Below are 14462 nucleotides of genomic sequence, written 5' to 3' on the forward strand. Positions count from 1 at the left end.
TGCGTGGATAGTTCTGCAAATGCGTGGATTCCTTCCACCTGTTGTTTTTTGGGTTCTTGAGATGACTGCTAAGTTTTCTTTCAGATGAGGAGGCACTGGCCTTTTCTGCCTTGTTTTTAGCAACGACCCTGTTATTGTCGGCAGGCGACTGCCGTTTTTAGTCATACGATGAGCAATGTTATGTTTTTTTATTTTCCATTAAACGTCACAAATATACAAAATAAATGAGTTTTTTGCAAGGCAGCAGCAAGATAACCTAGAAGTGACCAGATCCACCCCAATACCTTGCTCCTACTCCGGGGTGGTGGACAAGGCGGATCTTTGACCACCCCACGCTAGGTTGGTTGGATCCACGGGGATTCGGTCACCCCTTTTAATTGGACGGTATAAAAGACTAAAAATTAGGTTTATGCCATATCTAGTAGATACTGTAAGAAAGTATTTTTTTTTTCTTGGCCAATAGTATTAGAATAATATAGAGGCATCTTAAAGAGTTATTAGTTATTACACACCGTTTTAGGGGGGGGGGGATTCTTTCCACTATGGAAGTCCAGTAAACATTTGTGGTAATTTGATAAGGGTATGCAGCCAAATGCATTATTTGTTGCGGCCCATTGCACCAGTTGATGCGTCCATCAGTATTGGTTTTGATGAATTTTCTGTGCACTCCACTCCAAAAGGACTTGAGTAGCACTGAGATGTCTGTGAGTATATTAGAGATGGTCTAGTCTGGAGATGTAATGAGATTTAGAATTGTATTGGTAATCACTTGGTTATCTCCTTCAATGATGATATCAGAAAGATGTCGATATGTAGCTTCCTCAATTGCCAGCTTAGCTGCCATGACTTCTCCAAAAGTTAGATTTACTAAATCTACCTGCTGAGTTACTGTAAAAACAATTGTTCCAATGTTGGATCTACAAATGGTTACCGTTGTTGAGCCATTGTTTCTAACTGCTACATCATAAGAGAGGGAGAGATGTCTTGCTGGAGGAGGTATCCATTATGTCTGCTTGTAGTTGATTCTTTACTTCCCACATGTGCTGGTGTTCTTTGTATAACTTGATCACAGAATTTGCAAAAGGGATTGGTGATTTGCAAGGGAGGTTATGAATGACCTGGTTTCTGAGGAACCAGAGGGAATCCATGAAAATATTTGAAAAAAGTTAGAAATTATGGTACTACTCTCTGTTGGAATTCAGTAGCTTTGTGGGATCTAAGATCAATTTGAACCATTCTTGTAGAGGAGAAATAGCAAACGATGAGATATTGAGTGGCCAAGGGAAAAGTCTCCAAAGAATACGTGAGTGTGCACATTTTAGGAAGAGGTGGTCAGTTGTTTCTTCTTGTGTATGACATATGGGACAGAGATAATCATTTTCAGATAGTGACTATGGAAGTTTTGGCCTAGCTCTTTGTGGGAAGAATGTTGGAGATTACTTTCCAAAGGAACAACTTCATTTTGTCTTAAATTTTTATTTTCCATAATTTTTCCTAGTCAGATTTGGAAAAAGGAGATCTAATAGGTGGGGAACCGTTTTGCTAAGAGATGATATACTTATAGGATGATTTGACAGAAAAGTTGCATGAGTTTTGGTTGAGCCAGGTAGGCTTGTCATGCATGTGGGGTAGTGTGAATTGTGGTAAAGGGATTTTGATGATTTCTTTGGCACTTTCTTGATTGAAAAGGGCAGCAATGAGAATATCATTCCAGTGACAGGGTTGTTTAAGCATCAATTCTGAGACAATGAGGTTTGGGTTCATAAAGATGGATGTGCCTTTTCTGATTGGTTTGAAGGATTCAAGTGAGAGGATCCAAGGGTCATTCCACACTTTGGTTGGTGTACCATTCACAAATTGGTAGCAAAAAATTTGCCTGAATAAGAGGTTTAGCCTTTAGGATACATTTCATGACCCAAGAGTAAGTGAATTTTGGAGTTACTTCAAGGAATGATGAGGATTTCAAGTATCTTGAGGAGAGGAATTGTTGACATGGACATGGCTTTTTTGCAAAGATGTTCCATCCGATCTTAGAGATAAGGGCTTGATTGAAGTTGGAGTTTAGCCTGAGCCCCAGTCCTCCTTTGGATTTTGGTTGGCATATGGAGTGCCAAGCTTTTGGAGTGAAGTTGGATTTTTTTGTTTAGTTTGAAACCCCACCAAAAATTCTTCATATGAGAATCTTTTTTTTTTTTGCATGTTGATTTGGGAAGGCTTAAAGAGGACATGGTGTACGATGGGATTAAGCTAGCAACTGATTTGAGCAATGTGGTACGACCTACTTGGGATAGAAGTTTTGAGCTCCAGCCACTCAATCTTGTTTGAACTCCTCTATTATATAAGTGAACAGAGGTTTTTTCGATTTACTAAATGAGAGTGGGAGTACTAGATGCTTTAGGGGTGAATTTGTTTTTTTTGAATTGGAGGATGGATGTAATGGAGGAGATTGCGTTGGGGCAGGTGTTAGCACTGAAGTGGATGGTGGATTCTTTGACCAGACCATGAAGAGTAGGTATTTAGACAATTAAGAATTGTTTGGGCAAATTGGATGGTGGCTTTATTAAAGATGATTAGGTCTTCAGCAAATAGTAAATGGGAATTATGGGGCCATCTCTGCTAAACTTAATACCTTGAAAAGGTTTCTATTGACCTCCCTGGTGATGAGCTTAGATAGAACTTCACTGTCTAAGATGAACAAGAAAGGAAAAATTGGGTCTCCTTGCCTTAGTTCTCGTGTGGGTTTGAAAAAACTATAGGGAGAACCATTTCTGAGGATGGAGTAAGAGACAGTGGAGATGCATTATGTTTTCCATTGGATCCAAATTTGACTATGTAACGCACGTCTTTGTGGTGAGACTTTTTATAAAAATAATTTTAGAAAGGACGACAAGAATTACCATTTGATTTAAAAAATTTTACTTCCATACCCAAGGTGCAAGACTTTACGTTATAAAATAAAACGTGCTTTGAGAATAAAAGAGGTTTATAAAGGAAAACATCAAACTTAAAATAAAAAAGGCCTCTCATACATTTAAAACTCTCATGCCTAGACTTCTGTGCTCTTCCCCTTGGGCTGTGTCCATCCTGATTCGTTCTGCTCATTTAGTTTCTAAGGAGGGAGGGGCATACATAAAAACTAAAATGAGTAAAATACTCAGTAAGTATTACTTCATACCCTGATTCCGCCCATAGCCGCGAGTTGAGAATCCATCAGTCTGGAGGCAGTATTGGGTGCACTACCAGCACTACTTACCCAGCATGGCAATCTGCCCATTCATTGGTACCCTCATGCGTTTGTTCGTTCATCATGGTCGTTACGTGTTTTCATACATCATAGCATTCATTCATTCAGTCATTTCTTCCATTCTTTCATTAGCCAATTCATTCATGGAAAACATCATTAAAAAGCATGAGCATAAACTTAAACATCGAGGCATCATTGGAACCATCAGTCCATGGCATCCATAAAGCATATAGCTCATAGGGACATTTTAAAACGCTTTCTTGGCATCATTTAAAGCATCAGTTTGTAAAAGCATGAGGCACAAGCCTCACGTTTTCGTTTTTAAAAAGGCTACATCTAAAACCTTACGTGTCTCTTACTATGCTAAAACCTCGAGGATCTACTTACGGTCACTATCTCTTCCAAACTCAACGTTCCACTTTGAGTGCTTATCCACTAAAGTGAACCACATGATTCACCTTAGGGTTAAAACACTAAGACCTTCATCTTATTCATATTATTAACCTCTTCCCGATGTATGACTTAGGCCTACTAAGTCATGCATCCCAATCCTATGCAATACACACGTCGCTTCCTACTTTTGAGCCTATGCTTCTTCGTCGCCGTCATCTTCTTCATCCATGCATATCACACGACTCTAACCCAAGTCTGAGACTTAAACATAGCGTACCTATGCTTAGGACAAATTATTCATTACATATGGTAAATCTGTCCGGCACACACGCGTCTAACCAAATACACATGTACCCTACTCCCTTTTAACACCTAAGAGCAACATATAATCCACTAACGCCTACTTGGATAAATAAGCTTCATACTCTGATACCAAATTTCCCTTACTTGGTTAGCAGGACCCTTCATACTTCTTGTCCCGTTACAAATTCATCCCAACACTTAACACGATAAAATTCTATTCACAACTACACCTTACGTTATGTCACATAACTTGAAACTACTCCCAAGCTATACGTGACCTTGTCACGTCACTTGACATCCTGTTACGTCACTTCTATGCCAACTCCTCACTCATCACAAGTACGATTTCTCACATACTCTTGTCACATCATGACATTCTGTCACGTTCCCACTACGTCACTCTTACACTATTCTGTCACTTCACACATACAGCAACCATAACATTGCTACACGGTGACACCCGTCACTGGGACTACTGGTCACATCACAATTACTTCGGGACATTGTTCCATAGTTCCCGACGCTTCACACGTACTCCAAGACATAACACGATTACACAATAACACCAGTCATTGGGACTACCGGTTACATCACAACTAGTTTGGGACATTGTTCCACAGTTCCCGATACTATTCATCACGCTCTACACTCCTTAACTATGCAACCATTCTTATCTTTGCAACACGCCACACTGTGTATCGCTTCACCCCATGGAGTACACTCCACGTGTACTCCCTTCACACTATACTATGCCACATCACCACTACGACATACATGCCATATGGTGCATCACCTCACCACATGGAGTACACGACATGTGTACTCCTTTCACATCACACTACCTCATCCACTACTACGACGCATGCCGCATGGTGCATCACTCCATCACATGGAGTACACTCTACATGTACTCCATTCACATTACGCTACGCCCACACAGAGTATGCTCCACATGTACTCTTCCCATTCCATGCTACGTCAGGAGGGTATATTTCACGTATACTCTCCTTATTCCACGCTACGCCACGAGAGTACACTCCGCTTGTATACTCAATTCAACTTACACTACGCTAGGATGTACTCTCCTTATTCCATGCTACGCCACAAGAGTACACTCCGCATGTACTCTCTTCACATCACACTATGCCAGGAGAGTACACTCCACGTATACTCTCTTTATTCCACGCTACACCATGAGAGTACACTCTGCGTGTACTCAATTCATCTCACACTACACCAGGAGAGTACACTTCACGTATACTCTCCTTATTTCACGCTACGCCATGAGAGTACACTCTGCGTATACTATTTTCACATCACACTACGTCAGGAGAGCACACTCCATGTATACTCTCCTTATTCCATGTTACGCCACGACAGTACACATTACGTGTACTCTCTTCACATTACACCACGCTACATCACCACTATGCCACATACCTCATAATCACACTTCACAGCACAATCCACAACATGACTACACAACACACTTTCCAACTACGTCCAACACTTCACCTACACAACACATCACATCACCACACTACATAGTGAACTCCATAAATACTAACAACATAGTCCACAACCTAACCAACCAACTAACATAATAACGAGGATAAGGATAAGGAAAAGAGAGTTATACCATTGTTGGGATAACCTGTGCATTGCTCGTTGCCCAGCACGATCAAAAGCCACTGGTTTGGGAGATGATCGTTCTGTTGTGATCATTGTCGTGACCTTACAACGGGACTACCTCGGAGACCAGATCTAGGGTTCTAGCGGGTGGATCTAGGCTGTGCGAGGGCGGCCTACATGGTTGGATCTAGTTTGTGGCTATTCACGGTGGTTGGGGCTGTTTGGGCATGCGGGTTGGAGGGTCTTGAAGTGGTGGCCATGGTGAGACTCATGGTGGCCTCATGGTGGCGGTGAGGGGTAGAGCACGGCGACATCTAGCCATGTACAGTGCATCCGAGAGAGTGAGAGTGCTTGTGGAGGTTAGGTGGCTCAGCTGGACATGGGGAGGCTATGGGTAGGTTGCCAGTGAGAGAGGAGTCTGATGGTGGTGGTGTAGTGGCGTGGGGGTGGCTAACGACGGCGCTACGGAGAGAAACACATGCGTGTGGAAAAGCTGTGTGCTTGATCTAGGGAGGAGCTACGACGGGCTGGGTTCGACGGTGGGGGTTGCTAGGAGGTCGTGGGGCTTGGTGGTGGTGGCTGGGCTGAGCTACGGTGACGCATGGTGGCCAAATGGGTGAATAATTCATGGAAAGACCCATTTTAGGAAGGAGAGAGGGAGCTGCGCGTGGGGGCTGGGTTTGGTGGGATGGTGCTTGCTGGTGTGAGGGGGAGCTGTCGTGGTGGCCAGTGACGTCGTTGGTGGCGTACGGCGACGCTAGGTGGGGTTTCTTGGAGGAGAAGCCTTGTGGGTAAAGAGAGACCATCGAGTGCGTGAGTTAAGGGATGAGAGAGAGGGAAAGGGAAAAGTGAGAGGAAAAAGAGAGGGGCTTGGGTTTTAATCACAACCCTTTATCTTGGGGTGTTCAAAACGATCTAACGGTGAGCTTTAAATACTGATTTGAAAATGCGTAAACATTAACTTAATTAAAAGCACTGAGAGGAATTAAGATAGAATATTATTTAAACTAAACTTTAGTTTATAAAATAATATTCCTTCATCATTAATAAAATGATGAAATTTTGCTAATTACTTTTAAGAGAATAAAACTATCTAATTAAATTGAGTTTTCAACATAATTTAAATCTCATAGTATTTTAAATAAGTAAAATCATTTAGATAAAATGATTTTTCACAATTATAATATTTTTAGAACTCTTCAAAAATATTATAATTGTCATACTTAAAATCAAATTTGGTTCAATAACACTTCAAATATTTGAGGGCTTTAAAACTCTGGGTGTACTCTAAGAATCAACTACTAACATTAAAAACACACGTTCGGGATCAGCACGCAAGACGAGACTCGTTATTACTTGAAAGGAGCAGACTGTTACATCCTCCCATTCTTATAATAAATTCCGTCCTCGAAATTTGCTTAGCGTTAGAGAGAAGGAGCGGGGTGTTATAGACTAAATCTCAGGTTGTGCAAACATATATAAGAAAGTAGGGCTGAAAATCAATGCGCTTGGCGTAGTTTTGATGCCAAACCGACGTCTGTCATGAGAGGAAATAACCGGCCGAAACCGAACGATTAGGGGAGAGAACCAATATTATAGGTCTTGATGCAGTACGGTTCGGTTCTTCGGTCTGTCGTCGATGTCTCTGTGACAAAGGAGAGATGCGTTGACATTTACCATGATAGAGCAGAAGAAAATTGCAGGTGAAATGGAGGAAGGAAGAAGAGGGGCCAGGGACTTATTAAATCCATTTTGAAAAAGCCAAACGGCGTCGTTCCATATGTTTTGTTTTGTTTTGTTTTTTTATTTTTTGTTTTTTTTTTAATTCTAAGGAGAAAACGACGCCGTTTCACTTAAATGCGCCATTTTATATACATATATTTAAAATATATATATAAAAATGGTTGGCCGGTTCAACAGTTTTTGAAGGGTTAAACTGGCCGATATCGGTTTTCATCAATTCCTGCCGCCTGCCGACCAATTCCTTGCCGGTTTCGCCTAGCTCCTTACTTCGGCGGCTGGTCTAATCAGTTTCAGGCCGGTTTAGGCGATTTTTGTACACCCCTATAAGAAAGGGTCATTCCATGAAGTCAAAAGTCTTTTCAATGTTAATTTTATTTGCCATGAGCCATTTCTTGCCTTTTTTTTTTTTTTTTTCATAAGAGAAAATAGTTCTTGAGTGATGATGGTATTCTCTTGAATTATGTGGTTAGGAACAAAGACTGTGCGGAAAGGGGAAATAATTGAGATTAAAGTCTGTTAACTAAAATTTTTGAAATGATTTTATAAAGACATTTGCTAAGCTGATGGGTCCGAAGTTTATGCACTGAGCATGGGGATTGGGACTTTGGGATGAGTGCAATATGTGTATGATTTATTTCCTTTAGAATCTTGCCTTGTTGAAAGAAGCTTTTGATTGCTTATATCAAATCAGTGTTGATCACATCCCAATAGAATTTAAAGAAAAGATCAATGAATCCATCAGGAGGACCAGGAGCTTTAGAGGATGGGATATTTTAGATGGCTGATTTAATCTCAATATCATCATGAATTGATATTAGGGATGAAAGTTCAATGGATGAGATTTTGTTGTTAGTATTTTGTTGTCAGTGTTATATGGTTACTTGTTTTTTCATTATAAATAAAAAACAAGAAGATATGTAGTTGTTTCTTGTTTTTATTTGCCCATTCGTTTGTCATTGTACAAATAAAAAGGAGAACGAAGAAACGAATTTGTCAACACTAGGACAAGTCACAACATGGAACATAGATTCTCCCATGCCGTGATGAAATCCAAAGAATTTTTTTAAACCCCAGTGAAAATCAACTTCATGTGACTAATTAGGTCCTGTTTGTTAACCAATTTTACAATATAAATCCATCCACCAAGAATGGCCATGCATGCACCACCACCCATAATATTTTTCTTTTTTAAAAAAAGATCCATTCAATCTGTAATCTTTGGTCTCGTTTATTTTTAAAAAATATCTCATCTTATCTTATTTAATTATTACAACTTTATAACTTTTAATACAAAATAAAATAAAAAATTTAAAAGTTTTAAATTTCAAAACAAAAATAATATTAAAAAATATATTCTAACAATACTTTATTCAACTTTTTAACTTTAATCTCAACTCATCTCATCTCATCCACAAAAACAAACGAGACCATGCAAGATAAGGCACTTGGAAGGAACCCTTGCACAAAAACGCCTCCCCCTTGACTTATAAAGGAAGAAATCATCACTTGATTACTTATATTGCTCTCTCAATCCATTTCTGGGTATGTCTTTGTACTATAATTATATACAATATTTATACAAGTTTTTTTTTTGGAATAATTTTGACAAATAAAAACCCAAAAAGGAGAATGCTCAACGGGAAAAAAAAAATCCCCCCACAAAAGAAGACTGAGTGGGGGACAATACAAATGTGCAGTTCAATATAACCTTCTGGCATGATTCCACGAAAAAAAACAAATATATTATTTGTAAAACTTGAAAAGCAAAAACCTTATATATTTGTTGTAACAAATGAGGACTGTGAAAACCAAACTCTCTACGAGTATTGTAGAGCAGATTAAGTTGTATTCTATATTTATAAACGTTGGGAGGCTTGACGACTGAGACTCTCCCATTACCATCATCATAGCTACAATTTGGCAGGTCCTTTTACAGAATGTGTATAGTTCTTTTTTACTGAACCCTTTCCTCAATGACCCTTCACAGAATCTTATTACGATGGAACATTGAAGTGAAAAAGCCATGATAAGACAAATGCAAATACCATGCAAGCAAGCAGGAAATTCACAAATCGGTGGCCGCGCCAGAAGCTTCGTGTCTCTGCCATGGACACTGCTGCAACTATAGCTGCTGCTGTGGTATCATTGGCCTCGCTTGAATTCTCCATTGATGCAATCTCATTTGATCCAAAGACATTATGTGCAACAGAATGGCATATCTCACAGGTCCTAAAAGAAAACCAAGCAAACTGAAATTAGTGTTGTAGAGGAGTAATGAAAATGTCTTAAAAAAGTGGCTGACATTCGTTCTCGTATTATTGTTCAAAGAGTAATGATACTTATCATCCTATAATGTGAAAATCATCCGTCCTGTTGCCGAGTATGATAATGGGTAGCTTCTCTCCCATGTGAAAAAAGATAGGTGCAAAGCAATACCCAGAAAGCTTACAATCAAGAACAGGAATTGTAAAAGCTAAAAGAGATAACAGGTCAATCAGGGAAAAAGAAAAAATCATAGGGCAGAGCTGACAAGGTCTGGGACACATAAAGATTAAAGTATTACTTGAAAACTGAAAAGGAAACAGGAACAGGAAAATTGAATAAAAACATGAAATAAATAGATGCGGATTTAACAATGGCCAAAACAAACTCATGTTTGGATGGTGCTATAAAAACCATAAAAAAAAACCTAGTTCTAACTTCTGCAATTAGAATTCAACATATAAACGCGACCATTTTCCTGTTAGTTGACATCAAAGCAGGGAAGACGTAAGGCCTAAAGCAAATATTTCTGTCTGTCACATGCCAATCAAATCATGGAAATAAAAATTGTTTTCAGTGTATATGCTCATAATTAATTAAATTATGATAAACTGTTGGTCCTAAAAAAAATAACAAGTTCTTTCACTAGAAACAATCATCTACAGCGGAGAAAGAGAAAGACAGGTAATGCCAGTTCAAAAATTATCTATTAAGACAAGAAACCTGCCACAATAGAGTGCAGTTGGGTTGGATTTGGATAATGATGAAATAATTTTAGATGCATAAATTCAATCCCATCTGATTGAAACAGTATGCAGAGAACAGGGGTAGTCAATCAATTGCTCAGTTTAGTCAATGAAAAATTTTAATAATGGCTGTTGGCTATGATGTTCAACAATGGTTTTGAGTAAGCATTGGATATTGTCTTGTTGGTCAGCAAACAACATTAACAACACCATTACAGACATTATGACAAATGAAAATAGCAACAACAAACAATTTAACAAATATAAACAGAGATCAGGACATACATACAAACAATACCGTATTCTAAGATACCCTAACTGAATATATAAATACTACTCTCCTAAGATGCTCTAACTTGTGATTATATGAATTTCATTAGAATCAATGGATGAATACGACATTTTGAAACTGTACATCAGCAACCAGATTTAAGTGCCACATCGGCAAGCAATAATCTTCCACCAAGACAAATGAATTCACGATTAAGCGGTCGAGTCTTCACTTTCATAAAAGTTGAAAGATCAGAAAGAAGGTCCAGAGAGATTCCTAAACTTCGAAAAAGCACACAGTATCAAGGAATCGTTGGTGTACATTGTACTTGGACATATCACCAGACCTCAGAATGCTTTAGTTCTTTACTCTTTTACCAAATCCGCCATTATCTTTGAAAAAAAGTTCCTTCTTTAACTTTTAAGAACTTTGCTCTTGAGCCCACATTCTCTAAGCTACTGGGTTATCAATTATGCTTTAGTAAACTAATCAAAACTAAATTTCACGAAACTACCTTGTTTAATTATCATTTATTTTCTCTTATGGTGTATATAATAATTTTCATTCCTTCGTGAAGAGGAAACCCCAAACAAGAAAGGGTTTCAAAGTGTACAAAATTACGAGTAGTCGAGTATGATAATAATTTACAGTCCTATGAATAAAACTAAAAGGCCAAATGCGAAGAATCACCAAAGACTTTTCGCCATTCCCAGAAAAAGAGCAAAATTTAACACTCAACCAAGCCACTAAGATCAACAATCTAAAAAAAGCAACGATATTTTACTCACTTATTTCCCTTAATCTTGAACCAGGCCTCAGCACAGTTCTTGTGGGCTGCACCCAAATCGTCTTTACAGGAACAACCCAACTCTATAGGAACCCCGGATTCATGGCTATTACTCTCCAAACCGAGATGACAAATCCTACAATCACTTTCTGCTTTAGCCAAATGCACCTTGACTTCGGGGACCCCAGTCTCAATCTCCACCTCCACCGAGCAATCCGAGGCTGACGACAAAGAGTCCCTCCGAGAGCCCGAGCCGTTCCCAATCTCAGGATCGTACACACAAGCGAAGCTGTACTCGTCGTAAGACCCACCATTCGTGGAAAAGAACTGGGAATAGCAGGAGCCCTCATCGGCGTCCGAGAAGCAGACACTAGCGTCGGCGCTGACGTCACTTCCGGTGCCGGAGCGACGGTGACCCCCTTGCTCCAAATCGATGTGGTGGGACATTTCCACTGTCGACATTAGGAAGACACCCAGAATCGGAAAAAGTTTTGGTTGAGGAAACAAAAAGAACGCCGTGTCAAATGCACCGGAAATTTCGGAACTTTGTGTTTTGCATCTGTTTGTTTAAGGGATATAAAGAAGTGGGTATTGGAATTTGGATTAGGTGACCCATCCTGAATTTCTCAACTCCATTAATGTTCGTAGCTTAAAAAACAAAGTGCACAGGATTGAAAGTTCAATAAAGAGTTTTTATAGAATTTCAGGTTAAGACTGAAAAAAAAAAACCGAGAGAAAAGACAACAGAGCAGGGTTGTACAGTTTGAAGGAGTTAAAATGAATGGTTTCCGAGAGACGGAGAGAGTGAAGCGTTTGAATTAGTCTTGGAGTGAGGCACTGCCAAGACGTAACAGAAACGTCCAGTGGGTGCACTGAAGGCACAGCAGATTTTATAAAGGGAAAATGATAGGATTACTACCCTCTTATTACTCATTTACTATTTTTTTTATATTTGATTTTTTTTATAATTTTTTATTTTACTTAATAGTTAAGGAAGTGATAATTAGTAAATTTATATATTTTTTTAATTTTTTCTTAATGATTAAGGATGTTAAAAAAATGTTTAAAATAAAATAATAAAAAAATAAAAACACTACAAATAATAGATGGGTAGTAGATAGGTTGTAAGCCTATCCCTACGAAACTTGAAAGAAAAAAAAACAAAAAAATAAAGGGAAGGAAAAAAAAAAAAAAAAAGATAAAGAAAAAGCTGTAAGGGAATTTTTGCATGCGTCCATAGATTCGGCGTGAGGTTCTGAGTTGAAGATCCTCTCTAATCAACGTAATTAGTGTGTGATCCATAATATTTTTATAAAAAAATATCTTAATTTTTCCTTCGGGATTGCAGACAGTGTTTCACAGGATGTGTAGATATAAAAATTTGGGTAGAATTAAGTAATTAAGTTTACAAATTTGTATAAGATTAGGTAACCAAAATGATAAAGTTTATTTTATTATTAAGTTGGTAATTTTGGATGAATGTAAATTAAGTTTATTGATTTTATCTATAACAATATTAAATTTATCTAGAAGGTATTAAAAATTATTTAGATAAGTCATTTATGTGAAAATAAGTCTATAAGGATCTGTATTTATCCAGAGCAGAAGCTGATATGAAATCTGTTACTGTAGAAAAGATTTATCGTGAAATGTCAGCATTCCGTCAATATCAGATTCGCTTCGTCAGTAGAGTCCTACTGAAACTAAAACTTCTTTTACATTGTTTATTTAAAAGATCATATTAATTAGGATCTGTGGAGATTCAGATTTACATATTTTTTAAAACATTTTCCAGTACATATTTTGGCGAGACAGAATTTTCATACTATTTCTCTCAGAGAGTGGTTTATCTCTCTTTTTGAGTGCATACATATTTCGTGTCAGAGTTGAAGTAATCGAGTTCAGCCACTGGAGTTCTAAGAGAAAAATCAATGTTTGAAAATCGTTAGAGGTTCTGGCTGCTACTGCAGTAGAAGACAAATTGGTCATTTGTTTGGTAAAGTAAGAGTGTCAATTGACAAAAATCTTATAATTGAACTTTACTTGTAATTAATTTTCAAATAATAAAATTGATTTTTCTATATTTTGCTATCCCGTAAGGTTTTACTTTTAAAGAGTTCTTTAAATGGTTTCCTTTTGATACTAATCTTGGTGTTATGTAATTTATTTAGTTTATATTATTGCTTAATTATTAAATAATTACATAATTAACGACTAATCAATTTATTGAGTGAATTTGTAGATATTTCTATTGCGTTATGATATAGGAATACTTGGATAATTTCAGGATGATTATGAAACAAGGAGCTAATTAATTTTAATTATCCATCTTCAATTTTAATTCTCGTTACTTATATTAATTGATGTGCTAGTTGCTAACCAGTAAGAGTTTACATAAAATAACGATTCATTAATTGGCATATCTCAGAGTAATGAAAAATGCTATATTGTGGTATGGAGTGTGTAGCCAAGATATTTTAGATTAATTGGTAACACTTTGGTTTCTCATTAAGAGAACCAAGAATCGCATCCCACCTTCCCATGTATAACAAAAAAAAAGTATGGAGTGTATAAGGGAATGTTTAAAAATAATTTTCATCTCTTCTAATCTAATCTCATTTCAATTCTTTTTCAAATATCATTTTAATACAAACACTTTCAAACTAATCATTATAACTTTTTTAAATTTTCAAATAATTCAATTTTTTCAAATCTCAAAATAAAAATTATATTTTAATAATATTTTAAAACTAATCATTATTTCAATTTTTTTTTCTTTTTTTTTCATATTTTTTTTACATATTTAAATATATTTAAAAAATAAAAAAAATATATCAATACATTTAAAATCACTTCCTTAATCATTAGTAAAAAAAAAAAAAAAAGATTTTTGACCAGCGGTCAAATGGAAGTGTCATTTTGGGGAGGCAAACTAGTGTTTCTCCAATTTCTATATGGCTCGACACAATCTTGGGAGTGCAGTGGGTCAATATAAACAGTGAAAATAATGGTTAGAGATTAGATGGGTCGCTGTGAATCTGAAATACCGACAATGGCCATTGAATTTTTCTCTCTGTTTTT

The 14462-nt window shown here is 37.3% G+C and overlaps 1 protein-coding gene across 1 annotated transcript; it reads right to left on the reverse strand.

The window, feature by feature from the left end:
- Positions 1-9115: 9115 nt before the first annotated feature.
- Positions 9116-12246, reverse strand: LOC108985536. The gene is made up of 2 exons (XM_018957878.2): positions 11383-12246; positions 9116-9544 (listed from the first exon to the last, which is right to left on the reverse strand). The coding sequence occupies exons 1-2, from the start codon at positions 11841-11843 to the stop codon at positions 9310-9312; spliced, it is 696 nt and encodes a 231-aa protein (XP_018813423.1). The 5' UTR covers positions 11844-12246; the 3' UTR covers positions 9116-9309.
- Positions 12247-14462: the final 2216 nt, after the last annotated feature.

This window comes from Juglans regia, chromosome 3 (genome assembly GCF_001411555.2).
Source record: "Juglans regia cultivar Chandler chromosome 3, Walnut 2.0, whole genome shotgun sequence".
Classification (NCBI taxonomy): domain Eukaryota; kingdom Viridiplantae; phylum Streptophyta; class Magnoliopsida; order Fagales; family Juglandaceae; genus Juglans; species Juglans regia.

Excerpts from the sequence above, each read along its gene's own strand:
- LOC108985536 (XM_018957878.2), bottom strand. The coding sequence starts at position 11,843 with ATGTCGACAGTGGAAATGTCCCACCACATCGATTTGGAGCAAGGGGGT. Across the intron at positions 9,545-11,382 it reads TTCAAGATTAAGGGAAATAA|GACCTGTGAGATATGCCATT; the intron begins GTGAGTAAAATA and ends GTTTTCTTTTAG.